Here is a 26,769-nt window from a genome sequence, read left to right on the forward strand (position 1 = left end):
AAAATGATCCATATTAAGCAATCCACTGAAGGCCTGTGGAGTGGAGCTAACTACACCCATGTGGCCTTACAGCTCTGCCTCTTGTTACTCTGTCCCTAGTACAAAAGGCAAACTTGTTCAGTAGGCAGACACCTCTCCTCTTTTCTCTCAAGAAAAAACTCCTCGGACTGATCCCTGTTACCCCTCCTCTAGTACCACGCTAGCCCATTTTGGCACATGGTAGTCTCAATGTTAATTTCATGTTGTTAAGTTCTAGGTTCAGGTCTACCTTTTCTCTTATTATGTGTATTTTTCTTTTTACCAGTCTTGAGGTGTCATTGTTGTTGTTGTTGTTGGTGGTGGTGGTGGTATGTGTGTGTGTGTGTGTGTGTGTGCGTGTGTGTATGTGTGTGTGTGTGCATTTATGCATGTATCTACAAGCTAGAAACTTCTACAACTGAACCAAAACCCCAATCCCTCCCAGCCCAATCTGTTGCAAGCAAGCTTTGAAGGTAGAAGCAAGAACTGGTACCACCTTCAGCTATCGGATAAAGTACCTTAGGTGAATACACCAGTGTCATTTGGAATAGACAGTGACTAGTGAAAAGTAGAGCCAGATTCCCTCATGTGCAGTGTTGGCAGGGTGAGGAGTAACTAGGAGTGACTAGGGTGAAAATGGTTTTGCAGAAGTTTGATTGCCTTCACAGCTCCCTTGCATGTACAGCCACAGGAACACATGGAGGGCGGAGGGCACTAGAGCTGATTGGAAATTTTGGGGGACATGGCCAAGAACCTTTGCTGTGATTTCCATTGGAAGAACTTGGAAGCAGGGTAAATGGGCATAAGTCTGACCAGGGTGGATGATTTCAGCTCAAGGATGCAGGGCCTGCCCCTCATTGTCTAGCACCTGGGCCTGGGGAAAATACTGATCTTGAGTGTGAAGATTCCCAGGGGAGGGAGTGGATAGACAGACTCCGGTTTACTGTCTCTACACATTGGCTAATCCTGGGAAGGATATCCCATACAGAGAAGCAAGGCCCCCAGACAGATACCGAAGAGTCAGATGATAAACGTGGCTAATCCATGAGGAGTTTGAGTTCTTAGAGGTAGAATGGAGATGCTCATTTTCCCTGCATGTGCATCAAACATTTGATATGCTCACACATGTGTCTGTAGTCCACAGAGGGTGGGGAGGGGACCAGGTATTTCTTTAACTGGCATTCTCCAATTCGTCAGTGATCCTTTCCATGTGTCTGTGAGCCAAGGAGGAATGGAGAACTCTGTATAGTGTGTCCATGCCTTCCTAGTCTTGTCTCTTTGTCTTCAGACCAAAGCTAAACTTGCCTATATGGCTTTCCAGGCTCCTCCTGGCATGGCCTTAGATGCGTCTCAGACATTGTGCCATTTGGCATTTCCCTGCTTGCATTGTAAACTCTGTCTTTGGTTGCTATCCCTAACCCTTCCCTCCTAGTCACTGCCTAGGCTGTTCTATATGCCCAGGAAACTTGTTGAACTATTTGATTCCTTTTGTTCTCCTCAAACCCACACTGGCACACAGGTGTTTGTATTCACAATACATATTGAGGCCACCCCCAGGATCCTGTTCCAGGGCATCATCTCATTTGTACCTCCCAAACTTTGCTTTACTACTGTAATAGTTGACTTATTTTTTTTTAATTTCCCCATAGGCTATAAACTTGTTGAATATTTTCATGTCTTTGTAGTCTCTGTACCTAATATGTTGACTGAAAAATGCCATGTGCCCACTCACTGAGCACACTTTGTATGGATGAAGGAGGTGGGAACTGCTAGTGTCTACATGAGCTGCTTTATCTATCTCAGCAGCTCCTGAAACTTGCCTGCTCACATATTGGGTTGAACCTCCAGGGCCCATGTACTGGATGGACCACAGCTTCAGAGAATTTTGGATCTTTACAGAAACACAGCATTCAGTGTGATCCTGGCCTCGTGTCCTGCATGTTTGGGCATCAGTAAGTTGACTATACATTTCCTGGATGTTCATAATTCAAGACACCCAGGGAAAAGAGAAAAGATCATTACTTGGCTTCTGTCTTTAGTTTTCAGTGTTTTCCTGAAGGTTCACCTGTTGGAAACTTAACCCCCAAGTGCCACAGTGAGTGAAGCAAAGCCCGATGGGAATTGTTTGGGTCATGCGGGCTCCATCTTGATGAATGGACTTATGCTATTCCAGGAGTGAGTTGCTTACAAGGAATGAGTTTCTGAAAAAAGGATGGGTGTCAGTGCGCTCTCTCTCTCCCTCCCTCTCTCCCTCCCTCTCTCCTTCCTTCCCTCCCTCCCATTTCTTTCTGGCCACGTGGTATCTTCTACCATGCTATAATGTAGCAAGAAATCCCTTACCAGAAGTAGTTCTTGTTCTTGAACTACTTAGCCTCCAGTATTTATAAATTACCTGACTGTGGCATTAAGTTATAGTAGCAGGAAGTAGAAGATGAAGTTATCCTGAATTTCACAACTACTTCTGTGTCTGTCTAATACTCTAAGAAGTCTTTAGAGTAAGTCAGGAGGCTTTTGCTTTCTACAGTTTGGTAGTGAATTCCTGTAGGAGTGAGAAGGACAGAGGAGGTTAAGTTTTCCATCACTTGGAAAGAACTGAGTCATACTATCTCCTTTTCTGGAGAAAGTGTATATCCAATTATATTCAAGATGGTTTTTTTGTTTTGTTTTGTTTTTGAGACAGGGTTTCTCTGTGGCCTTGGAGGCTGTCCTAGAACTAGCTCTTGTAGACCAGGCTGGTCTCAAACTCACAGAGATCTGCCTGCCTCTGCCTCCCGTGTGCTGGGATTAAAGGTGTGAGCCACCACTGCCTGGCAAGATGGCTTATTTTTTAGATTCTAGTGCCTCTGAATATGACTGGTTTTTGAAGACAAGGCCTTTAAAGAGGCAATTACATTTAAATGAGGCCATCAGGGTTGTCTTAGGTACCACAGAGTGTCTAGGCCACATGAACATACAGGAGGCTCTAATCTGCACCCAAACCACTTTAGCTTTGGATGTTCAGCACCCAGAACTTGGAAAAATTGAATTCCTGTTGTGTAAGCCACCAATTTCATGATATTTTATGGCAACTATGGAAAATAAAACAAAACCATGAGACAATGTAGGAGACTGACAACATGTTGCGCTGTAGTCATCTTCCAAAAGCTTCCATTGTGTGAATGGGAATGGTGGGAACGCCCAGTCCTATCCTGCATGGGCGAGAGCACAGAGTGATCATACCATATGCTTCCTTTTCCAAACAAGCCCTCAGTGCTAGAGCTGAGTGGGCACTGGGGAGATCTGTCACCTCTAGTTTGACCACAAGCTAGTGAGGAACCTGGGAATTGTCACATCAAGGGGAGTGACTACATATGATCCAGAGAAGGGAAAGGCAAGGGAGCATGATCTACCTCCACTTGGATGAAATGCTGTCTCTCATTTTATTAAGTTTATGTTCATAAATTTTTTGCCTGCATGTATGTGTGTACACTACATGCATGTCTGATGCCCATGGAGATCAGAAGAGGGTAAGGACATTGGGTACCCTAGAACTGGAGTTACAGATGGTTGTGAGCTACCATGTAGGTGCTGGGAATCAAACTCGAATCATCTGTAAGAACAGCAAGTGGTCTTAAGTACTGAGTCATCTCTCCAGCCCTTGAAAGTCTGTCTTCAAGAAGAATTTGGCTGAGCTGCATGGGCCAGGAAAGGAGAGGCAGAACCACAGGTGAAGTTTCAGGAAGGGTAGCTTTTGGTTCTGTTACAGCTTTTGCCAACTTGACATAAACCTAGACATATCCAAGAAGAGGGACTCTCGACTGAGTAATTGCCTCCATGTGGCCATGTTTGTGGGGGATATTTTCTTAAATGCTGAGTGGTGCAGGAGGGCCCAGCCTACTGTATGTGTGTCAGGGGTGGGGGCTGGGTACCATTCCTGGGCAGGTGGGTTTAAGCTGTAATAAGTGAACAGGCTAAGCAAGCCATGGAAAGTAAAGCAGTAAGCAAACAGCATTACTCCATAGTCTCTACTTCAGCATCCTGCCCTGGCTGTCCTCAGTGATGGACCATAACTTGTAAGCCAAGTGAACCTTACACACACACCCCAAGTTGCTTTTGGTCAGCTTTTTTTTTTTTTTTTCCAGCAGTAGAAGAGCAAACCCACATAAGGATGCTATAGGCAAATACAACAGGCTGCCTCAAGTACTGGATGAAGCTACACAACCTTGTTCGCAAACGATTTAATTTTTATGGTACTGGGGATGGAGCCCTGAGCCTCATACCAAAGCTAGGCAGATGCTCTACTACTGAGCTGTAGTCCCAGCTGGACACTGCTATGTCAGAAAGCAGAGTTAAGCATAGACCCCATATTTGGGCCTGATGAATATTCATGTTGACCCTGGCATTCTGTATAAACCTTGACTGTTGCAGCTAAGAGGAAGATTTCAGATATGTTTGTTGTATGCTCAACAGTTCTGAGCCCTGTGGACTTGACAGCTATTTAAAACGGGGTAGACATTTTATTGAGAAAAAACTGTAATACATTTTCAATTTGCAGCAAACAATTTTGGGACCTTGGAAACATGGGAAAATACCCAAGCAATATTTTGGGGCCTCAAAGTACATGCCTTAGCAGGAATGCATTTGCTATAGCCAAAAATGTTAAAGTTACTCTGGGCAAAGCAGACATCGAAAAAAAATTGAACTTGATTTATCTCCTGAAAGCTAATTTCTCCTTCAAAAATTTGTTAAAATTCCTCACAGTAAGAGCCGACACAGTAAAAGCTGTAATTTCCCAACTACCTTTAGCATGTAAGAGTTTGGGAAAGTCGATAGAAGGATGGGATGATTTGGTAGCTGTATCAGAAGCATGGTTTTTCATATCTACAAATTGCTACAGAATAATGGAGTGCCAGTGGTTGGAAAATACTGCCTGCCTACACAGCCTCATTAGGACACACCCCTTAATCACTAAGGCTGGAACCTGGGCCCTAGGAGCCCAACCCGCAGAGGGAGGCCTAGCTTGCTGGGGAACTGCAAAAGGCAGGAATAGGCTGGGAGAACAGAGCTCGCAGCAGGCTGAACTTACAAGATACCAGAAAGGGACAGTTGACCAGGGGAATCTTCATCCTTTTCGGTTCTTACCCATGGGCCATAAGCATCCCTTTCATGTGATACCCAGCTTTCTGCATTGGCACCCATAGCCTCCCTGGGGGAGAGAGAGACTCTTGAGAGAAAGCTCCGAGGGATGCACTCATCTCCAAGGCAGCCAAGAGGGCAAATGCCAAGGGTGCAAGGGACAGGGCACAGAGACCCAGCCTCCTCGAATCGTCCTCTGGGCTCTAGGAGAAGCGCAGAGCCCGCGGAGGTGCTCTGGGGTCACTAGGTACTTGAGGTTTTTAGTAAGGAACGAACTCACTCCGCCCCATTCAAGTTAACCCGGTCGTCGATGATGGTCCTGGGTGGGATCCCTCTACCTAAGGCCACCTTCGCCATCTCACCCTGTGGTGATGCGCACAGGGCACCAGAGGCCACCGGTGAAGGATCGCGGTGCAGACCTGGGCGTGTGCGCGCGTGCGTGTGCCTGAGTCTGTGTGCGTGCATATGCGTGTGCGCGTGTGCCGCCGCCTGGCGACTCGTGCCCGACAGGTGCAGGCGCGCCGGCTTCCCATTGGCCGTGGCGTCCTCCTCCGCCCTCGCCATCCCTTTACCCCCACCACTACTGCTGGCTGGGATCCAGGGAGGCGCGTGCAGGCCTGCGCGCCCCAGTCCTCCCCCGCGCGCGCCCCCGCCTCATCCCTCCCTCCCCCTCCCCGCGCCGCCGCAGCGCGCTCCCGAGCTCAGGTAGCGGGCACGCGAGCGCCTCCTCGGGGGCGCGCAGCCCGGCCGCCTTGGTCCTTGTCACCCCCGACCCCCCTCCCCCGGCCGCTCGGGGGAGCCCGGGAAGGGAGCGCGCGGCGGGACGGGCGGGGGCGGTGTAGCCCGGCAGCCGCCAAGGCTTCCGTCTCGCTCTTTCGCTCGCTCGCGCAGCGGCGGCAGCAGAGGTCGCGCACAGATGCGGGTTAGACTGGCGGGGGGAGGAGGCGGAGGAGGGAAGGAAGCTGCATGCATGAGACCCACAGGTAAGAGCCGGAGCCCGGAAGGGGCTTGTCTGCCCCGGGAGGCACGCACAGGCCGGCCTGGGCGAGTTGGCTCCGGGCTCAGCACCCCTAAGGGTGGAATTTTTAAAATAAAAATCACAGCTCAGATTTCAGAGGGGACTGGGGCAATAGGACCCTCCCAATCCCTGGAAAAGCAGAGAAGTAGCGGGGGGGGGGGGCAGCAGGGGGCACATTGTGAGATTCCTGCGAGTAAAATGTACAGGCCCGGGGAAAAGTGTTTTCTCAGCGGCTTGATGCTAGAAGGCTTTAGACTTTCCTGTCATGATCACAACCGCTGAATCCCAGGGACCAGCCTAGAGCCAGCGTGCACTAACCCCTGTCCTCTCTCCCATCCTCCACCCTCCCGCACGCGCAGTATCCCATGGTGGCTGCTACTCTCTGGACCCTGCATGGGGGGTGGCAGGAGGATCTCGCCGTGAGAAAGGGGGCGGGGGCTGCACAGGGGCGAACCGGGATGGAGCCCGCAAAGCCCAGGCACCGGGTCCCGGGGGCGGAGGAGGGAGAGCGTGGCCCCAGAGCCCAGGCAACCCGGGGTTATTGTCGTGTTCCGCTCCTGGTTGCAGACTCTTGCAAGCTGGATGCCCTCTGTGGATGAAAGATGTATCATGGAATGAACCCGAGCAATGGAGATGGATTTCTAGAGCAGCAGCTGCAGCAACAGCAGCCTCAGTCCCCCCAGAGACTCTTGGCGGTGATCTTGTGGTTTCAACTGGCGCTGTGCTTTGGCCCAGCACAGCTCACGGGTGGTGAGTGACCCTCTGTGATGGGGGAGCCTTGGACGTCCCAGCAGGGAGGGGAGCCTTTGCTGACAGGACAGGACTGCAACTCCTGCATACATGCAGACTTTAGGGGTACCTGAGAAACAGAATTCTTGTGCCCCAGCCTTCTGCAGAACCCCTGGAGTTCACGGAAAATTCTGTGGAACCGGTGCAGGTTCGCACACCCACCAGCTGCCCAATTGGGCTTTTTTGAAGGAAGGACAAAAAGCCTGGTTTATTATTCCCATTTTGGTCAAGAAAGAAAAAAGAGGGATAGAAGAGGGGAAAAAAGAAAGGAAGGAAGAAAGAAAGAAAGGAAGGAAGAAGGAAAGAAAGAAAGAAAGAAAGAAAGAAAGAAAGAAAGAGAAAGGAAAGGAAGGAAGGAAGAGAGGAAAACGACGGTGTATTTGTGGACCTCTGACCTTTGATCTTTGCATTTTTCAGACAGTTCAGGTTTTGGCTTCTGGATTTGGCAACACTAGAATAACCACCTTTAAGAAAGTGATGAGTCTGGAAACACAGTCAGGCTTGTTGAAGGACAGGTTTATTTGAAAGTTAACTTTCTCTTTCTTGGAGGTGGTGTGTTGAGGCACGTTGGTGGCTGTTGGGGGTGGGGAAGGGTGCAGAGCTTCAGATGCATTTCTGAAAGACTGCTTAGCTTGTTCTGGTTTACAAGGGGGTGGGGATCAAGTAAAAAAGTGGATGTTGACTGAAATAAACGGATAGCCCTAGTGTCTGTAGGCGGCCCATCTATAAGGTACTTGACTCCAAGGGAGAGGGTTATCTTTTGGCTGTGGCAGAGGAAGACAGATGGAGTTCCTGTCTGAATTTCCCTGCTTAAGTATCTTCCTTTCTCCCTTGTGCACCACTGTCCATCATTCCTGTCTGTTCCATATATTCCTTGAGAGCTTGCTGGTGTGGATATGGGAAGGACAAGTTTGTGTTCTCATAACCAACTCTGTGGATGCCTAAGTAGATTGTCATTAGATGATAAGCAAGTATTGCTTGGCATAAATGAACCATTTCCACATTGGAAAATGTCGCTGTTTCGGAGACTTTGAAGGTGAAGAGGGATCTAATAAGTGAGTGGAAATTTAGCAAAACTGGGGGGAGGGGAATGACAACACAGGCCTTGACACAGAGCAGTCAGCCATTCAGGCATTCTACATGGGTACGAAAATGTTTATTGCGGTGTGCAAGGAGTCAGAATCAGAGAAAAGTCTGACTTTGGCTTTGGATAGGGTGGGTGGGGTGGTTATTTTCATTTTATTTCTTCCAAGGAATAACTTTTTGTGCTGTTATTTAGTTTTCACTAGAAACGCCTCTGAGGCAGCTGCCCTCCTCACAGAGGACAAGGTCAATTGTGAGTCCAGACCTTGATTTTGTGGCCTGCCAGGGTTCTCCCCTCTCTGGATACTAGCTCTACCTCATGAGAACATGGGGATCAGTGGGTAAACAGGCCCTGGGCTTTTCCTCTCTCTGGTCTTTCAGGTCTAGCTCCTGGTCCTTATAACCAAGGTCTGGTGATTTTCTATCGTCCTGGCCCATGTCTCCCACATAGATGACAAATGCTTATCAGAGTCCATCTCCTTGTATCTCTGCTGTTGCGTGAGGTCTAAACTTAAAGGCTATGCTCTCGGCTTCATCCATTGTTTTCAGAGCTTTCCCAGATTCTTAGCAAGACCCTTTGGACTCACGAGTTACCTTTGTAGTTTATATGGTGGTGTCTTTTCCTGTCCCTTTCCGGAACCTTGGAAATGGTGGGGGTAAGGGTTCCCTGTCATCCTTTTGTGTCAGAGCCCTTTCCTTCTAGGGTTCATCTGCTGCAGAATGGCTGGCCACCCGTCTGATCTCACCTCCAACGCTTTGTTGGGCTGACGATGATTTGTAGGGGAATGCTTATCATTTTAGGATTCCTTTGTGAATCCACAGTGTGGGCAGGAAAGGATGGAGGGGGACATCCAAAGACATTGGCAAGACAGGTTTACTTTCTTAGAAAAGACATCTATGTAGTCTCTAGGTTGACAATAAAGGCGAATTTACTGTTGCTTCAGATCTCTGCTTTTAAAATGTCCATGTGTGCGTAAGTCACCTGGAAACTTGTTAAAAGATAGATCTTGGTTCCGCTGGCTTTGAGTGGTCCCTGGGAGTCTGCACGTCTATGTTCTTTAATTTATTATTTTTGTTTATTTGTGTGTGTCTCCCATGTTTGTACTGGTTCCTGAGGAGGTCAGAAGAGAGCACTGGATTTCCTGGAGCCTGAGGTACAGGCAGTCATGAGAGGCACATGGGTGCTGGGATATGAACTCAGGTCCTCTAGAAGAAAGGCAGGTGCTCTTAACTTTGGAGCCATCTCTTCAGCCCCAGGGGTCTATATTCAATAAACTCCTGGGCTAAGCCTTTTTGACTGGTCCAAAGACCACAGTTTGATTAGTGCTTTAGACTAAGCTATTCTTTACAGTAAGTGGCTTCTACTCCAGACTCCCTGACCTCTTTCTCGATTACCAGATGCAGAAGTCTCACCCAGCATCTAATCTGTAGGTGAAACACAGCTGAAGTCAGTCCTCAGTGAGCTCTTTCCTTTTTTAATCCACAAAAAGGTGCATAGTTAATAGACACTCTTCTGAAATGGGGATTTTCATTTTTGATTGCTTTCAGAGGAAAAGGAACACCACAATGGCTAGATATAATAGTTTGAGCTGGGATGGGGAGGGAGAAACATTCACCCAATGTAAGCATCACAGAAAAAGCCTGAGCTAGAGAGGGAGAAATTGAGAAAATGATCAGACAAAAGAGGGGAGAGAAAAGAACTCTATCAAAACCGAAATGCTTTGTCCTGGGAAGCCAGAGATCCAATTCAACTCTTTGAGCCCTAGGAGAGCTTTTGATAAGCCCGGTTTAGCTTGTGATGACTTTGGGTGGCTCTCTCTGAGCTGTCTGTTGTCAGCTGGGTGCTGGGAAGAAGGGCCCTCATTTGGAGTCTCTGAAAATGATGATTCCCTAGTGGGCTCCCACCAGGCTTGTGGGGGTCCAGGACCCCGTTGTGCCCCAAATCCTAATGCACTGTGGCTTCAGTTGCTTTTCTTTTGCATCTGTCTACTTTTCCAGAAGCCTGGGTTCTGAGGGATGACTAGAGTGGTCCACCCAGATGTACAGGAAGAGGACCTAGACTTTGCTCTACAAATTACCCCTCAAAGATGAACTCCTTCTATTATTGGGGACTCAGGGTGGGCATTGACACTTGCTAGCTTTCAGATTTTTGGTGTGTATGGGTGGGTGGGGGTCTCAGCCTCCTTATATATAAAATAAGGAGGATTTTTACAAATCTTAAGGAGTTGATATCAAGGACGGAAATGCCAGAGACACTCAGTAACTGTAGAAGGTCTTAGAGAAGTAGTAGCTAAGACAATGCTATAGTTTGGGCCATCTTTGATCTATTCATTCAATAAACATTGAGTACTTGTACCCCACCTCTAACCAGGGCCTATTGCTCATACTGTTCTTTTAAACTAAGAGAACCTTCCCTTAATTTCCCAGTCAACAACCCTAAGTATAACCTAAGTGCCATCACATGTGTTTCTCCAGTCAGTAAATTCTCCGCTCTCCTGGGCTCCCAATACTCTATGAAGCAAGGCTTTATCATGTCATTGTAAGCTCACTGAGGGCAAGGATCTTGACTGACACATTTTTATGTTTTAGGCACCAGTGCAGCATCTAATTTATGGCCAGATGATTAGTTAATGTCAGCTGGAAGCAAGAGAGAAAGATACCTCAATTTCTGCTTCACCATTTAGAAACCAGATACTGTGGGTGGACAAGCTATGAAAAGTTGAAGCCACATCCAGTTGGAGGTTTTCTGGGGAAGGTTAGAGGAGAAATCAGGAAGGGTTTCAGAGACAGAGAGGACACTTAGGGTGGGTGGGAGGGGTTTAGCAGAGATATCTTGTACAGAGATGTGGAGATGATCACATGATTGGACGCATCGCATGATGGGACTCATCAGAGAATAGAGAATAACTTCATGAATGCAGACTCTAAGGCCACAGCGAGCCAATATGTAGAAGGACAGATAACTGGAGTCTTTTCTTAAGTGCCTTAGGAGCACCCTGAATGTGTCACATCAGTGGAACAGGAGTGTAATGTCAGACAGCTATACATCCCACTTCCACGCTACTGAGTCAGCACAAACGAGTAACAGTTCTGTCTGAATTTAGCCCGGGAGGGTGAGGTATCATGGGTCATGAGGCTATGTCTGACTGCCAGCACATAGAAAAAAGCTTCCTGAGTGGTCAACTGGTTTGTAGATGTGAGTGTCTTGGAGTTTTAATGCGAAAACTTTTATCTGTGGCTGAGTAGAAGTTTTTCCTGCAATGCTGTGTCTGAATCCATTGTTTCAAGCTGAACCTAATCAATGAAGTCCCAACTCCCAAAACTCCAGCCACATATTTCCTCAACAAAGCCTGTGGTAATTTAAGCCGCATGGAAGCAGCTTATTGACAGGTGAGATTCCAAAGCTTTGGGTTTGCAGAAGGACTTCCCATAGCAAGTAGCAAATCTCACACTTCACAAGCCAGAAGAGAAGGGGCAAGTCAGAGGGACCTAGTGCTTCTCTAATTCCCTAGAGTAATGGGTGTAGATGAAGAGCTTGACCCAGTGGATACTGATTAGGAAGGAAGAAAAGTGGCTGTGCAATTCTGTTCTTGGTGTCTGGGATGTATTTCCAGTGTTCCCCAAAGGCCTACAAGTGAGGACAAAGGCTCTGCATTCTTTCCAGGGTGAACAGGGTTCAAGTTCAGCTTCTTCCCTTACATGGCTGCATGGATTTCAGTTGCCGTGTCCTCATGGCCTGAGAATAATATATTAAAGTAGTCAGCTCTTGTCTGCAGTTTTGTTTCCTTGATTTCTGTTGCTGGTTATCACCATGGACTGAAAATATTCAATGGAAAAGTCTAGAATAAGCAATAAAGTGGGAGTGGCACTTTGAGTAGCATGGGGATGTCTTTCACCAACCTGCCCAGTTGCTCCGGCATAGAATATAAATTAATCCCTTTGTCCAGTATATAATACAGTAGGATATTTAGGATAATATCTATAATACCTGTGTTATAGCATATGTTATGAATGTTTGGTTTTATTGTTTGGTATTGTTAATTCCTTACTATTGCCTAACATATAAATTTAACTTTATCATAGGTATATATGTATAGGATAAAAGCATCCTGAGAGATTCTTGGAATGTGCACTTACAATAAGGGGGGCTTTCAGGAATTACTGGGTTCTAAGCTCTTAGCTGCCTTACCCATTTATCTTCTATCATTTGGCTTTATCTCATACCCTGGATATACACATATAAGGGGATTAGATTTTGCTCCCAAGGAAATATACAAATAAAACTTCTTAAAAGTTGAAATGCAAATGACTTTCACAAAAAATTCTTAATATAGATTTTTAGTTCAATTTAAAGTCTAGTGTTATTTATTGATACTGATGAGAAAAAATGATTTTTTAAATTCAGATTGCTTCTCTTTATCCTTGCCTGATTTTGCAAGCCTTTTCAGTGCTTGATAATTGAAATAACCACAAGGGGTAATGGTACATCTAAATAGGTCACCAGGATCATTGCTTCTGAACTGAAGGAAAGAAAGGGCCAAATGAACAAGCTTTTTAGCTTATTTATAAACATGGTCTCCTTTTGCCAAGACACACAGCAACATCTATGGCAGATGCAAAAGATGCTTAGTCTCATGCATGCAATGTACCATTTTTCTACTGTTCAACTACCACTGACCATGGAAGATTGAGAAAAGATGGGACAAAATGTTGAGCTGGCTGAAATCCAAGCGATTGATAAAATTTCCAAATCATCAATAATACTAATTGCAAATGCCTAGAGCATTCTTTGTGTGTGCCAACACCTATTCCAATACATATGTAACCTCATTTAATTTCTCATGGTGAATGTGCATGGTATATGCCATTATTTATCCTGAGGGGTGACAAGATTAGGCCACTTGTCATTTTCATTACATCATTTCTCTTAGTATGCCAGGACATGATGAGTTCAATCTCTAATACATCTACCCAACCCAATTTTTATGATAGCTGGCCCAAAAGTGTCCATTTAAGCTGAAATTATCCAATAGTTTAAAAAGTGGCCTTCCCTACCTTGACATAAGGGAACTTTGGTATTGTGATCAGAAAGGGCCATAAATATACTGGTGAATCCACAAGAAAATTCCATAATCTGGAATGAAGTAGAGGCTAGGGTTCCTGAACCCTGGACTCTGGGTAGATAACGGTAAGAGACCAGAAAGCTGAGAACCTGTTCCCCAGGTCAGAATGGGAAGTTCCTTGACTAACACCTGCTTTGAGCAAAGTGATGCCTGGTTTCTGGGACAAGTGACATGCATGCTCACCAACCCCTTCTAGGGGTTGTGACAGCTTTCCTTGCAGTTTCCATGCACTTTGAACAAGTGTTAATGATCCCTCAGCTAGCATGTGCTTAGTGTGTTAAAAACAATGCAAACAGATTTTGTATGTGTCACTACCTGTAATTGCTGAATGCACCAAGAGGAGTCCCCCCCCCCAGCTTTTTTTTTTAATATTTCTCCCATCTTTTACTTCTTTATTTAAGAGACATCCCCAGTGAGGTTGCTCCCCTAGTATCTACGAATGGTCAGCTAAAGCCACATTAGGGAGCAAGACACAGAGGCACACATCTGTAATCCGAGCACTGAGGAGAGACAGTGACAACTAGGACCTTTGAGCCCAAGGGGACATTTCTCCCTGGAAATGTTAAATTGGAGGAAGAATGATCTGTGGTGACTCACAAGATCCCAGAGTTACTTGGGCATGTCTCCTCCCCAAGACGACATGCTGGATAGATGAACTTGAGCTTGAATTTGGGGAGGAACATGGCCTGGTTTTCCTTCATCTTGACGAAAAACATGTCTGAACCACTCTAAGAGAAGTTACCCACTCAAGAAGAAAAACAAATAGAAATAATTAAGTGAGTTGCTCACAAACTGGAATTGAAAGTGCATTTTGAAATAGCTTCTTAATTGGCGTATTGTAATTGCTTTATTAATCTTAAACAAGGTAAATTGGGAATATCAGAGAAGTCAAATGAAAGCAAATCCTTGACATTATTCAGAAGTGACATTAAACCTGGGGCACAGCATGAGTGAGCCTCCAGTGTATCCACAGTGGATATGCCAGAAGCTCCTGTAGCCTCCACAGGCTATGCGCTTTTGGGACCCCGACTGTGTGGTTGAACTTGATCTGAGTCTCCAGGAATGGATTTGGATGCAAAGAAGTGGGAAGAATCGCAGAGCTGAGTAAGCTTGATCAGTGGTCACTTCATCATTGTCCTGATAAACAGAGCTTTCAAAGGAGGACACGGAAGGACAGGGCTCTTTAGAAAAGAAGGCTGTGCTTGGCTGTCTCTTGCTTCTGTTTGAAATGGTTGACCAGTGTGGCAGAAGAGATAGACAAGGGAGGTCACTCAAACTATACCCTTATTTTTTCTAACAGTAACAAAATACAAAACCACCTTACTTCTTGGGTCTGCTTGCATTTATATAGATGTGTGATTGGATTAAATGAGCCAGTGTGGGGGAGAAGTTCTTTTAAGAAAGACACAAAATATGTTCTCATAGTGGATTTAATGCTGGTATTTCCACAACATTGGTATTGATATAGCTAGTTACAAAATTCAGGTTTTCAGTAAAGAATGTAGACAGAGTTTCTGGACTTTACGCTCTTATACTCAGAGATTGACTTTAAAAAAAAAATGAGAAGGATAACAGGATCTACTGGTTTTATGGAAATCAGATTGACTTAATCGTGTGAGAGATTTTTCAGTTATCCTTTCAAGGGTTTCTGTTAACTAACATAGGGTCTTAATAACCCAATCTAACCCACAGACACAGAGGCAGCATTCAGCAGCCCAGCATTCACATAAAAAGCCAGGCTTGGCAGCAGACAATCCCAGTGCTGTGTAGGTGGAGACAGAAGGTTCCCGGGGCTTGCCAGCCAGTGTTGCCATTGGTGAGCTCTGAATTCAGTAAAATACCCTGTCTCAAGAATAAGTTGTGTGTGGTGGGGTGGAGAGCTGGTGTAGCAGGTAAGACTGCTTGTTGCTCTTCCAGAAGACCTGAGTTCGTCTCCAGCACCTATTTTACAGCTCAGGACTCTTGCTCCAGGGTATCCGAGGCACATGGTACATGTGCATATCTGTAAGCAAAACACTCATGAACATTTAAATAAAATAAATAAATCTAAAAAAGTAATAAGGCATAGGGCTGGAGAGATGGCCCAGCAGTTAAGAACAGTGACTACTCTTTAGGAAGGACCCAGGTTCAATTTCCAGCACCCACATGGCAGTATGCAACTGTCCGTAACTCCAGTTCCAGGGGATCTGGCACTCTTACACAGACATATGTGTAGGGAAACTACCAGTGCACTCAAAACAGTAAATAAATTATTTTAAAAAGTAAGGTAGAGAAATATAGAGGATGCCTGATCAATCCCTAGTCACCATATACACACTTACAGGCATGTGCATGCCCCATGAAGACATGCATATGTATACAGCACACACACACACACACACACACACACACACAGGTTTTTTGTGGGGGGTGGTAGGAGGCTCCTATTTAAATAGAGGAATTAAATTTCATTGAATTATATTTAAATAGGGAATCAATTTAAGAAACTTTTAGTTTATCTGTTTAAGAAGAATTCAGTTATGAATTACTGTGTGTCCATTTAAAAGTCTTGCCCAGGTTCTACCCGCCTCCACATTTGCTTTGGAATAGAAGTAGAGGGCACATTTTGTTTTGTTTTGTTTTTCCATTGTCATACTATTTATACCATTGTCTTGTAGGTGGAAGGCATTTACTTTTAATATTGAGTTGGTGAGTACGCTATGGATTCTGGGAGCAAGCACTGGGCAGACACAGTGGCTTTAGAGAGTAACCAGTTCTCATTGCTGCTTTTACCACTGGGCAGAGGAATGGTAACTTACTGGCTGCCTTGGTTTCATTCTCTGTGAAAGGAGTTACTTCCCTAGGTTCTGTGAAAATGGGGGGAGGGTGTCATAGCTCCCCGAGGTGCCAATATCGTGCAGAACAAACTGACAATGAACAATTGCCACATTTACTGCCCTGGGAGTGAGCCGCCAGAGAGTCTTCTTTGCCTGGAAGGGATACAGAGTAATATTTACATGTCCTACAGCACAGGTCAAGGTAGATGGCTGGTGAAGGCATTCACTGCATAGCTCCCAATTCTTGGTCTCAGTGGTCCCATGGAACTAACTACCATTATGCGGTACAGTGGGTTCATAGTGGTAATTTATCTCTGAGGTTCGGGGCAGGGGTGGGGGTTGTGGTGGAGGCTCATGAAACGCAAAGGCTTTGGGGCCAAGCCTTGATCAATAAAATTGTTTCCAGGTGAAGAAGGTGTTGGAAGATGATGTTTTTTGTTTTTTGTTTTTTGTTTTTTTAAAGAAGGGAGAGCAGTGTGAATGAAAAGAGTCCTAGGAGGAGAAAGATTATATGCTGAAGGCAAGGAATAGCTCAGGGTAGCCTTGATAAAGTGCACACACAGAGGGTAGGTTAGATCCATATGCCTGGCTAACCACAACACTTAGCGATTTGGATGGGAACCTTCAAAAATAGGCCTTCAGGGGCATGGCATGATCTGCTTCATTTTGTTTTAGAAATGGATTTTTTAGCAGCATGGAAAATAGAGATGTAGAGAAACCTTTGCTCATTAAATATTTATCATGCATCTATCCAAGACTAGGTGGCAGATACAGTTGGAAACAAAGCCCTGCCCTCTGCAAATGTCTATTCTCTGGAGGGCAGTTAGGAAACAACTGTATTGACTCAGGAGGGCTTCAACTACAGAGAGCTAAGCAGAGGGGAAGAGGCAGAAATAACTGAGGCAGACATTGGCATGTGAGGGTGGCAGAAGGGAGAGAGCTACTGGCAGAGCCTGGCAGCACTCCATTGGAGGGATCACCGATGGGGGGTGGCAGCCAGGAGGGTGTGCCCTGTCACCACCACTCAGGTACACAGGAAAGGACACACCCAGAGCTGCCCACTGACACAAAGAGGCGCTGCTGAGCCTTGTCCTTCCAGCGATGAGGAGGCTGCATTGCCCTCGACACATACGTTTGGTCACCATCTGTCCATCGGACAGTTGGACAGTTGAGAACTTAGTCTGATGCTCAGGAGGGACGTTAGGGCTGGAGATGAAGATGTGTGTGTCATCTGTTTCAAGAGGACTGTGGAAGGGGCTGGGCTTTCCCAGGAGGGGAGTGTGGGAGAAGAGGTCCAGCAGGTAATGCTGGGAGGAAAAGCCAGCTTGGAGACTGAGGAGCTGTGCAGCTCATCAATATTGATACCAATAAGAATTTAAAAGCAAAACCAAATACACTTGATTCGGGTTATTGAATACTCCCTCCTGTTTGGGAGCTTTTATCTTATGTTTATGTTATTATTGGGATACTTTTATGTTATTATTAGAACAGTGCTTTAGAGTCCCAGTTCTGGGTGCTTCTGGCAACTGTGCAGAAAGCTGAGCTAAGAGGGAGAAAGGCCATGGCTGGGGGTCTGTCACGCTGTGTGTATAAATATCCCCTACAAGTTTCATGTTGTCTTAGTTAGGGTCACTATTGTTGTGATGAAACACCATGACCAAAAGCAACTTAGGGAGGAAAGGGTTTATTCCACTCACAATCCATCATCAAAAGCAATGAGGGCAGGAACCTGGAGGCAGGAGCTGATGCAGAGACCATGGAAGGGTGCTGCTTACTGGCTTGCCCCAAAGGGCTAGTTCAACCTGTTTTCTTAAAGAACCCAGAACCACCAGCCCAGGGATGACCTGCCCACAAAGGCTGGGCCCTCCCCCATTAACCACTGCTTAAGACATGTCTAAGGGCTGGAACTTGTGAAGGCATTTTCTAGACTGAGGTTCCCTCCTTTCAGGTAACTCTAGGTAGTGTCGTGTTGATGTAAAACTACCCAGCACATACTTGGCTTCCTGCCTGATGCTGTTGATTTGGGAAGTGGGATCTAGCTGGAAGAACTGAGTCACTGGAGAGCTGGGCCTGGGGGATTATAGTGCTGCCTATGCCCTTTCTCATCTGTTCTCATTCCCCACAGATGTGAGGAGGGAAGCAATCCCAGCCACATACTGCACCCGTCTCCCTCCCCCAATACACACACAGAGTTGCCTCCTGACATGGGTTCTCCACCGTGGCAGACTATTCCCTAAACTTCAAGTCAAAATAATTCCTTCCTCCTTTAAGTCACTTCTTAGGAGGCTTTGGTTACAATTTAAAAGCAATAAAGGAGTTGGAAAATCAACATGGAGATGTTTGAGCTCAGATGAACTCTTGGAGCAGTTTCCAGTCTTTGGTGGGAAGAGAAGGCTAAGAGGGTAAGGTTCATCAGGGCCTCCACGTGTCTGTGAGCATCTCTGGATGCTTCCCTTCCTGTGTACCTGAGTGTATTGATGGTGGCAGGGCCTTTGCAGTTACCCCTTTCTCCTGGGTCTGAGGTTTTTCTGTGGGTGCTATGCTGTGGATGGCAGTCCTTCCTGTGCATCTCCTTGGTACCCCTGTCCTTGAGTTCTCCAGGGACCCAGCTGGCTGTCTGCTACTCTGCAGAGGTGGGTTGTTAAAGAGTGAGCCCTCTGTCACCCTGCCCTCACCCCCACTCCCCCACCCCTGTCACCAGTCACCATCCTGCTGCCCCTGAAGGAAGTCACATTACCTTCCTATGCTTTTGTTTCTTTCTGTGCAAACCAAGGCCACAGGGTTGTGGGACAGGAAGAAGGTGCAGGTGCAGGGTTGTGGGACAGGAAGAAGGTGCAGGGTTGTGGGACAGGAAGAAGGTGCAGGTGCAGGGTTGTGGGACAGGAAGAAGGTGCAGGGTTATGGGACAGTTGTGGGACAGGAAGAAGGTGTGCAGGAATCGTACCAGAAGGCTTTGGATGAACACAAAACAGTGATGACTGCCTGGATGTCTGCAAGGAACACCAGTGGGGATGCTCTGCGTAATATAAAAAGCATCTCCCAGTGAATCCTGATGCCAATAGGAGCTCATTTTGTGTGGACATGAGGTGAGACAGCTGGAGGAGCTGTTTTGCTGCAAAATGGGATGTGCCAGTCTGTGCTGCGTCCCCACTGCTGGCGCGTTCAGAGGATAGTCACGTCTGGAGATGGAGAAGGTCCTTGTACTGCTAAAGGAATTTCTCAATAGCTGTTGGCCCAAGCCCAGTCGGCTCCTTTTTTGTGCTGACAAAAGCCCCAGGAAAAGAAGACTTAAATATGTGAGGCAGGCTAGCAAGTCATTGCAAGGGCTGCAAAGGTTCACTAGGGAGGGACTTACTCTGTGTCTCTTGCTCCCCCTCCCTGTTAGCCAGTATGGTCTATCTGTTATGGGAGCTTGTGAGGTGCCATAGGGCTCAGCTTCTGCAGACCTAGCTCAGATGCTGGGATGAGCTACGGTTTTGCCTTTGGATCTCATACAAGCCAGTCCAACTGTTTGATAGTGCGACATGATGTCATTGGCAAAGTTCAGACTCAAGAACCAGGTGGATTGTGGTGCAAAGAAAAACTGTAAACATATTTCATGATGGCAAGTCTGATTTTGTGTTGGGCTACATTCATGGGCATCCTCAGTTGAGTGCAGCCTGTGGGCTATGGGTTGGACACACCTATACTTGTATTTGTTCTATAATGCCTCCTCCTCTCCAGCTACATGCTGTAATGCTAGGATTCTTCCTTGTAGTTTGGCAAGTAGGATGTAGTTTTGGGACATTTGTAAGGTCATGGCCGGTGGTGGAATTCCTAGTCCCTCTTGAATGAGGAGAAAGCTTCTGCATTTTGATCTCAAAGTCCTTCAGGACAGCTGAGGGTACCGTGCTGTAGCTTCTGCCCTGCCCCTCAGACCTTGACCATGACAGGGCTCCAAGTTTGCCCAAGTTTGATTTGAGAAAGGGTTTTTTCAAATACAAGCTGATCCTTAGGCTTTGAATTGATAGCAGAGGGCCTTGTGTGGTTTTATGTGGTTTCGAGCATTTATCCATCCCCTTGAGAGTGGCTTGCTGGGATTCTGCTGCTGCTGCTGCTGTTGTCATTTACATGGAAATGAGTACCCAGAGCTACTGCTCCAGCTGAAGGAAGACATTGATGATCCGGAGCTCCAGAGACTTCCCCATCCTGCAACAGCTGCCTTTGCACCTTGGCTGTAGCCACACTCAAGGGCAGGTGCCTCTGAGCCTGTTGCTGCTGCTACTGCTGTTAAAATTGGCCTTTCTCAGGTCCCTCCGTGCAGTGTGGGTACCAGGGACTCTAATCAAAAGCTGAGCCAGTTACTGGTTTCTGCCTTCACCATGCTCCATGGTTTGTAGGCCTCTGACCTCCTACATGCCTTGTCCTTCTAATACTTGGCATTTTCTCTGGTGCCTGCTGTGTTGATGTTACTAAACTGGGTCATGTTCTCAGTGATACAGCATGAGCTGACTTCCACAGAAATGCACAAGACTGTACAGAGCCCATTTCTATCACTCCTTGAATTTACATGGACATTATTGCTCCCAGTATGGTCTGTGGGCCAAACTAAGTAAGCTCTCTTAAAGTAAGATGGCCACGACTGTAGTCCCAACCATGAGGTTGAAGCAGGTGGTCATTCTCCTCAGGTAGTGTGGTGGTTTGAATGAGAAAGGCCTCTATAGGCTCATCTTTTGAATACTTTGTTGCCAATTTGAAAAACTGTTTGAGAAGGATTAGGAGATGTGGCCTTGTTGGAGGAGGTGTGCCACAGCCAGCGGGGCTTTGTGGCTTTTAAAGACTGGTGCCATTTTGAGTTAGTCTGCTCTACCTCCTGGCTATACCTCAAGATGTGATCTCTTAGCTACTTCACCAGTGCATGCATGCCTGCTCCATGTTCCCTGTGGTGATGGTCATGGACTCTAACCCTCTGAAACTGTAAGCCCCAAGACACTCTTCTTCTGTAAGTTGCCTTGGTCATAGTGTGTTATCACAGCCATAAAAAAAAAAAAAAAACGTAACTAAGACAGGTAGTTTGAAAAAGTCACTAAGAACAAGAGCCCCAGGGGCAGAAATTCTACCCTAAGGTACAATCCAAGCTCAACTGTTTAATTGCTTCATAGAGCAAGTGACTTGCCTCTGTCTCAGCTCTTTGCCTATAACATGGAATGGTAGCACCCAACCACACCACAGGACTACTGACGAAGGTTAAATGACTTAATATAGAAGGTGCCCAGAAGAGTGCCTGTGATGTAGTAGTTGACGTAATGGCTTCATTACCTTTATCATCAAGCCCTTTAGAGGTAGATTTGTAACTGGTTTGCCTTCATGTCTCCGGACCATACATTTTCAGTGCATCCTACTGACCAATACACACGGTCATGACCGGGAGAGCAAGCCCTGCTGTCAGGCTCCGCAGAGGGATTACATGTTCCTGGAGGGCAGGCAGTTGACTTTGCTTTGGTTTACCTCTCAGAGTATAACACTGGCATTCCAATAGTCCAACCCGAGGGTGAGAGGGCTTGGCAGGGCTTGTTGCTATAGGAACAAAACAGAAAGACTCAAACAGAAAGAAACACTTAAAAGTGTGTGTGTGTGTGTGTGTGTGTGTGTGTGTGTGTGTGTGTGTGTGAGCATGCATGCCACGGTACACACATGGAGGCAGAAGATGCATTTGTGGAAATGGTTCTCTTTTTCCACTGTATGTGGATTTGAGGGATTGGACTCAGGTCACCATCTGAAGCAAGACTTTATCTGCAGAACCATCCTGGTAGCCCCTTTGCTATTTATAAAGTCTCTCCTTTTCCAGTCTCACTTCCGACATCTAAGTCAGCAACAGCTTTTGGGGTGGGTAGAAAGGACAGTAAGAGGGTTGATGCTCAGCTGGACTGGAGTGTGGCTGCTCTGTTTGGAGTGACAGCCCCATGGATCACTGAGTTTTTGTTTACATTGTTTACATTTGTTTACATTGTTTACATTGATGAGGGTACAAGCATGGGTTGTGTTCACAAGGATGCAAAAGTGAGAGGTGCTTTTCAGTTTTCCAATCTTCATCTGTTCCTCCATTTCCTCGACAAGAATTTACTATGTGTAAGGACTGCAGTAGGTGCTGACTGAACATACAGATAAGATAAACACTGGTCCTTAAGGGACTCATTTGTGTGTGCTAGCCTAAGTCAGTGCAGGTAGCCATATCAAGCTACCACAATCTGCGGAGCTGAAACAACAGCCATTTATTGTCTGGAGGCTGGAAGTCCATGTTAAAGTGTTGGCAGGTTGGGTGCTGGTGAGGGTGCCCTTTTCAGCTTGTAGACAGCTACCTCTCACCATGGCCCTCCTCTGGGGTGTGTGCAGGGCATTGCGGGGAGGGCAGGAGAGAAATGACTCAGTGCCTTATCTAACAAAGACCCAATCCTATCAGGGTTGGGCTCTACTTTTATGGTTTCATTTAACTTTAATTGTTTTCTAAGAGTTCTATCTCCAGACATGGCCAAGTGAGGGCTGAGACGCTCACTCCGAATTCAGAGGATGCTTTTCACCTCTGAGCAGACTTCCGAGGAAAGAAAACATTAATTCTGATAGAAAGTTGCTATGAGGGCGCAGCGCTCTCATCCCAGCTGAGGGGAATCTGGGATAGCTTCTGGGAGATAGATGGTACCAGCTTTGTTCTGACAGAAGTGCAGTAGTTATGGGGAAGGATAACCAATAGGAACACAGGTGTAGTCACTGAAGCTGTGCGTGTGTGAGAGTGTGTGTGTGTGTGTGTGTGTGTGTGTGTGTGTGTGTGTGTACGCGCACACTTGTGGGGGGACGGAAGCTACGTGGTGACATTCATTGACCTATCTGTGCATATCATTGAATCATTCACCAAATACTTCTCAAGATCAGCTCTGCATTCAGACACCGACGGCTGTGGGGTCCAGAGGAGGTGTGGAAGCTCAGATTGGCAGTTTCCTAAATTATAGAGCCACATTGTTTGCCTTAACCCAGTCAACCTACTGCTAGACACTCACATTGTTTAATTACAGCTGCTGGCCACTGAAAGGCAATTGTAAGTGGTTCCCCAGGCCGTGAAGGGGGCCTACCCCTGGTTTGGGTCAGGTAAATATTGAATTATTATGAGGACTTGGCCTGAGGAGAAGTGATGGGTTAAAAGCTAGAGTAATAGGACACCAGCTCTGATTGGATTTTTCAGTCATTTTGAATTTATCTTCTGTGGGGCATTTTCTTATCTCTAGTCAAAACACTCCCTTGTGTTTTCCTCTCCTGCTTCTCCTTTTCCTCTTTCTCTCCCTCTCCTGCCCCTGTGATTCCTACAACTTAAGAGGAAGGGGGACATCTGAACGATTTTTGTGACTAGGTTGCATGTGGTACACTGCAAGGTACCTGGGTGAGACTGTCAGCCCTGTTGTCAGCAAAGGGCCTCATGAAGACGGTTGGGAGGGATGGTGGTTGAGTCCAGTGTGGTCTAGCTCTTCTGCCTGCTCCTCCCAGCTAGCACATCCCCCACACCCATAGCCTCACCACGGACCAGTCTTTGTAGGCTCTATGTCAGCCCCAAGGCCATCATGGCCCGGTATGAACATCAGTATGTACACGTCTCTGAAAAGGGGTTGTTTGTAGCTTTCAGCAGACCTCCTATGAGCTCATTAATGAACAGGCAGCTTTAAAATTCCATAGCTTAGAACAAACCCTTTAGAGTGAAAGTGTGTTCAAGCTTCAGAGAGAGGCATCATGTAGAGAAGGGAACGGTCTTTAAGGCACCAGGAAGTGATTGCTCCCTGTGACTGCCTTTCTCTAGAGGTTTTGTGTTTAATGACCTTTAGCATACATAGGTTTGGAGTCTCCTAGGAGAAGAGGGTCCAGCCAGAAAGCAAATGGTATTGGCTGAGAAACCCATCAGAGACCTTCATCCTGACCCACCCTGGTGGTGGTGAGGACTGCAGTTCAGAAACCTCCTCCACCATTCAGCAGTGTCTCTATAAACATTAATGGAGTAGATAGGTCTAGAATGGTGGGGGCTGTCTACAAACCTTCATGAGCCTGTTATGTGCAAGGCACTGTAGGAGGCAGGGTGGGGGAGTTGGAGATGAATGATGGGCAGGTTCCTCAATCCCGAGTTGATAGAAAACAACAGGTGGAAAATATTCATCTTCATATTTTTTTCTTTGAAAATGTGGACAGTATGAGAAATATTCCAATAAACAGGCAAAAGCGACACTTTTGTCTCCACTATCTCTGTAATTCAGCATGCTGTAATGATACATTGAAACATTACAGGTTTATAACTATGATTATGTTGCCGTTTCCAGTGCTATAAACCGATGGTTTCATTGAATATGAAGAAAGTTGGATTTGCCTGTCCCTCCCCCCCCCCCGGGAGTTGTGATGAATATGAGGAACCTAACCAGTGTCTCTACCATGGAGATCTGTGGTCAGTCCTCTCAATCCGGGCTTTTTGGGTTTGAGGTATTAAAGCATTGTGCCTCCATAGCATGTGATGCTGGTGAGAAAAAGAGCCTTGAGAGCAGGATGGGGTGTGGTGGCATCATGGCTGCTTGGTGATGTCACCTCAAATGGGGCTTCATCATAGCATCATTCCTCTGTCTTCAGACAACTGAGGCATAACACAGGAGGAGCTTCCTGTTAGGACCCGGAACATGAGCCCTATGCAGGCTGGACCACTCACCTACACGACCCCATCTCTAGGGTAATGCATTCACATGTGTGGGAGCTGCTGAGTACCTTTCCCTCAAATGCACAGGCCACTCTCTGGTTTTGGAAGGTGCCTTGCATTTATAGGGGACACATGGGTGTCATGTTTTGCTGAGTAATGGCAGTATACCTTTGCCCTCCAAGGCTGGTTGGTGCCAAGGGCACCACTTGTGACTCTGTCTCCAACCATACACTGGGTGAGGTTGGTGACTTGGAGCCAGGATTTACTGCCAGATGTGCCTAGAAGGCAATGCTGTGACTCGGCTTTTAAGAAGAGAATGAAGTTTACCTTGAGATGATTAGCAGGGATGTCAGGATCCCAAACCCACCTCTCCAATTGGTTAATTGTAGGAATCCACAGCCAGTGAGCTGCTTGTTGAATAGATGGTAAGGCGTTTCAGGACTCATGTACCCATGGAGGCAGCCATCGTGCATCTTCATAGATGGACAGTTTTCTTCCTGGATAGTTATTTTCTATAGTGGTGGTGGTGGTGGTGGTGGGGGTTGGGCTTGTGATGTCCAAAGGCTGTTGACTGGACAAACTGGCTGTTTGTGCACAAGTCCATTTATTTGTTTTGTTCTACTTTTTTGAGATGGGTTTTCTCTTTGAAGCTTTGTAAGCCAGGCTGGCCTCAAACTCACAGACATCCACTTGCCTCTACCTCCTCAGTGATTGCAGTAAAGGCATGTGCCACTACTGCCAGGCTTGCACAAGTCCAGTTTCGAAAGCCTAATTCTAAGCCATTCTTAGTGGGTTCTGGAGGCCTTTACAGGAAAAAAAAAAGAAAGAAAGAAAGAAAGAAAAAAAGCTTAAACATTGTAACATTGTGCTTTAAGGAATTTACACCTGTTGGCTCCAGATCTTAGTGCAGTTCATGTACTCTGGGGCATAAAGACCCAACAGGAGGGCTGTGATGCCTAGCAGCCCATGATATGGTGTGGTGATATATTGTTTATGATCTAATAAAGCTTAGTTGGAGATCAGAAAAGCAAAGCTAGCCACAGCCATAGAGGTCAAGCAGTGGTGGCACACACCTTTAATCCCAGCACTAGAAAGGTATGTAAGACAGGAGCCGGGTCTCAGAGCTGGCATTCAGTCTTAGACAATTAGTCTCCAGCCATGTTGAAGACAGGATCTCCCCAGATTTGGTAGAGATGAGAGCTCTCTGGTGGCTTGGCTGCTTTGCTTTTCTGATCTTAAGCTTGAACCCAAGTATCTGACTCTGGGTCTTTATTATTTTTGCTACAGTATGGTGTGCACTGGTTTCTCTGACCAGACTCATGGACACTCGGGGGCAGGTGTAATGAGGAAGCCTTTGTACTCGGTCCTTCACACTCAAGAGCAGACATTTTTTCCAGCGCTCTGTTGGCAACATCAAAGTCAACCCAGAAGCAAGATGAGAATGAAGAAGTTAGTGATTAACTGAAATATCAACTCTTCACTTAAGATGAATTTTAAAAAGTGGGCAAACAACTCTTGTCTTGCTTAAAACTTTAAAATAAAAAGTGGGAGTTTTGGAAACTTTATTTATAACCAGTCCTCTGTTTTCATGAGTCCACACCTATGGATTCACTCAATCAGAGATGATTGAAAATATTTGGGAGGAAAATGTGTCTCAACTGAGCATGTGTATGTTTTTTTTTCTTGTCATCAGCTCCTACACAACACAATGTGACAGCTATTTGCATAGCATTTTACTGCTTTAGGCATTTCTAGTAATGCAGAGATGATTTAAAGTAGACAGGAGAATATCTATAGGCTGAGGGCAAATACTATGCCAGTTTTCACAAGTAACTTGAGTATCCACAAATTTTGCTATCTAGGTGGGGAATGGTCCCAGAACCAGTCTCCCATGATTCTGGGTCATGCATACTAGCATGTGTTAGCAAAAACAACCACCTCTGTCTAGTAGAGGTTGTCTTCATATGTGTTAAAAATACTTCCACCATACAAGTCATCACAGAAATATGAAATAGTTCCTTGGTTACGTCTTCTGTAGATTCATGTTGGAATCACTGAGAATTTACTGTGTGCGGGTAGTATGTCAGAGTCCATGTCTCTTAGATAGACCAG

At 46.2% G+C, this 26,769-nt stretch overlaps 1 protein-coding gene across 2 annotated transcripts in view; it reads left to right on the plus strand.

Moving 5' to 3' along the window:
- Nucleotides 1-5,902: 5,902 nt before the first annotated feature.
- Susd4 (sushi domain containing 4) overlaps nucleotides 5,903-26,769 on the plus strand; it is a 117,122-nt gene continuing 96,255 nt past the window's right edge. The window contains exons 1-2 of one of the 2 annotated variants that reach the window (XM_051186493.1): nucleotides 5,903-6,116; nucleotides 6,719-6,901. In XM_051186493.1, coding sequence (XP_051042450.1) covers nucleotides 6,754-6,901 — 148 coding nt within the window. In that variant the 5' untranslated portion in view covers nucleotides 5,903-6,116; nucleotides 6,719-6,753. The remainder of the gene's footprint in view (nucleotides 6,117-6,718; nucleotides 6,902-26,769) is intronic. The other variant, XM_051186494.1, reaches the window with a different exon arrangement.

The sequence above is a fragment of the Phodopus roborovskii genome, unplaced genomic scaffold (assembly GCF_943737965.1).
Source record: "Phodopus roborovskii unplaced genomic scaffold, PHOROB, whole genome shotgun sequence".
Classification (NCBI taxonomy): domain Eukaryota; kingdom Metazoa; phylum Chordata; class Mammalia; order Rodentia; family Cricetidae; genus Phodopus; species Phodopus roborovskii.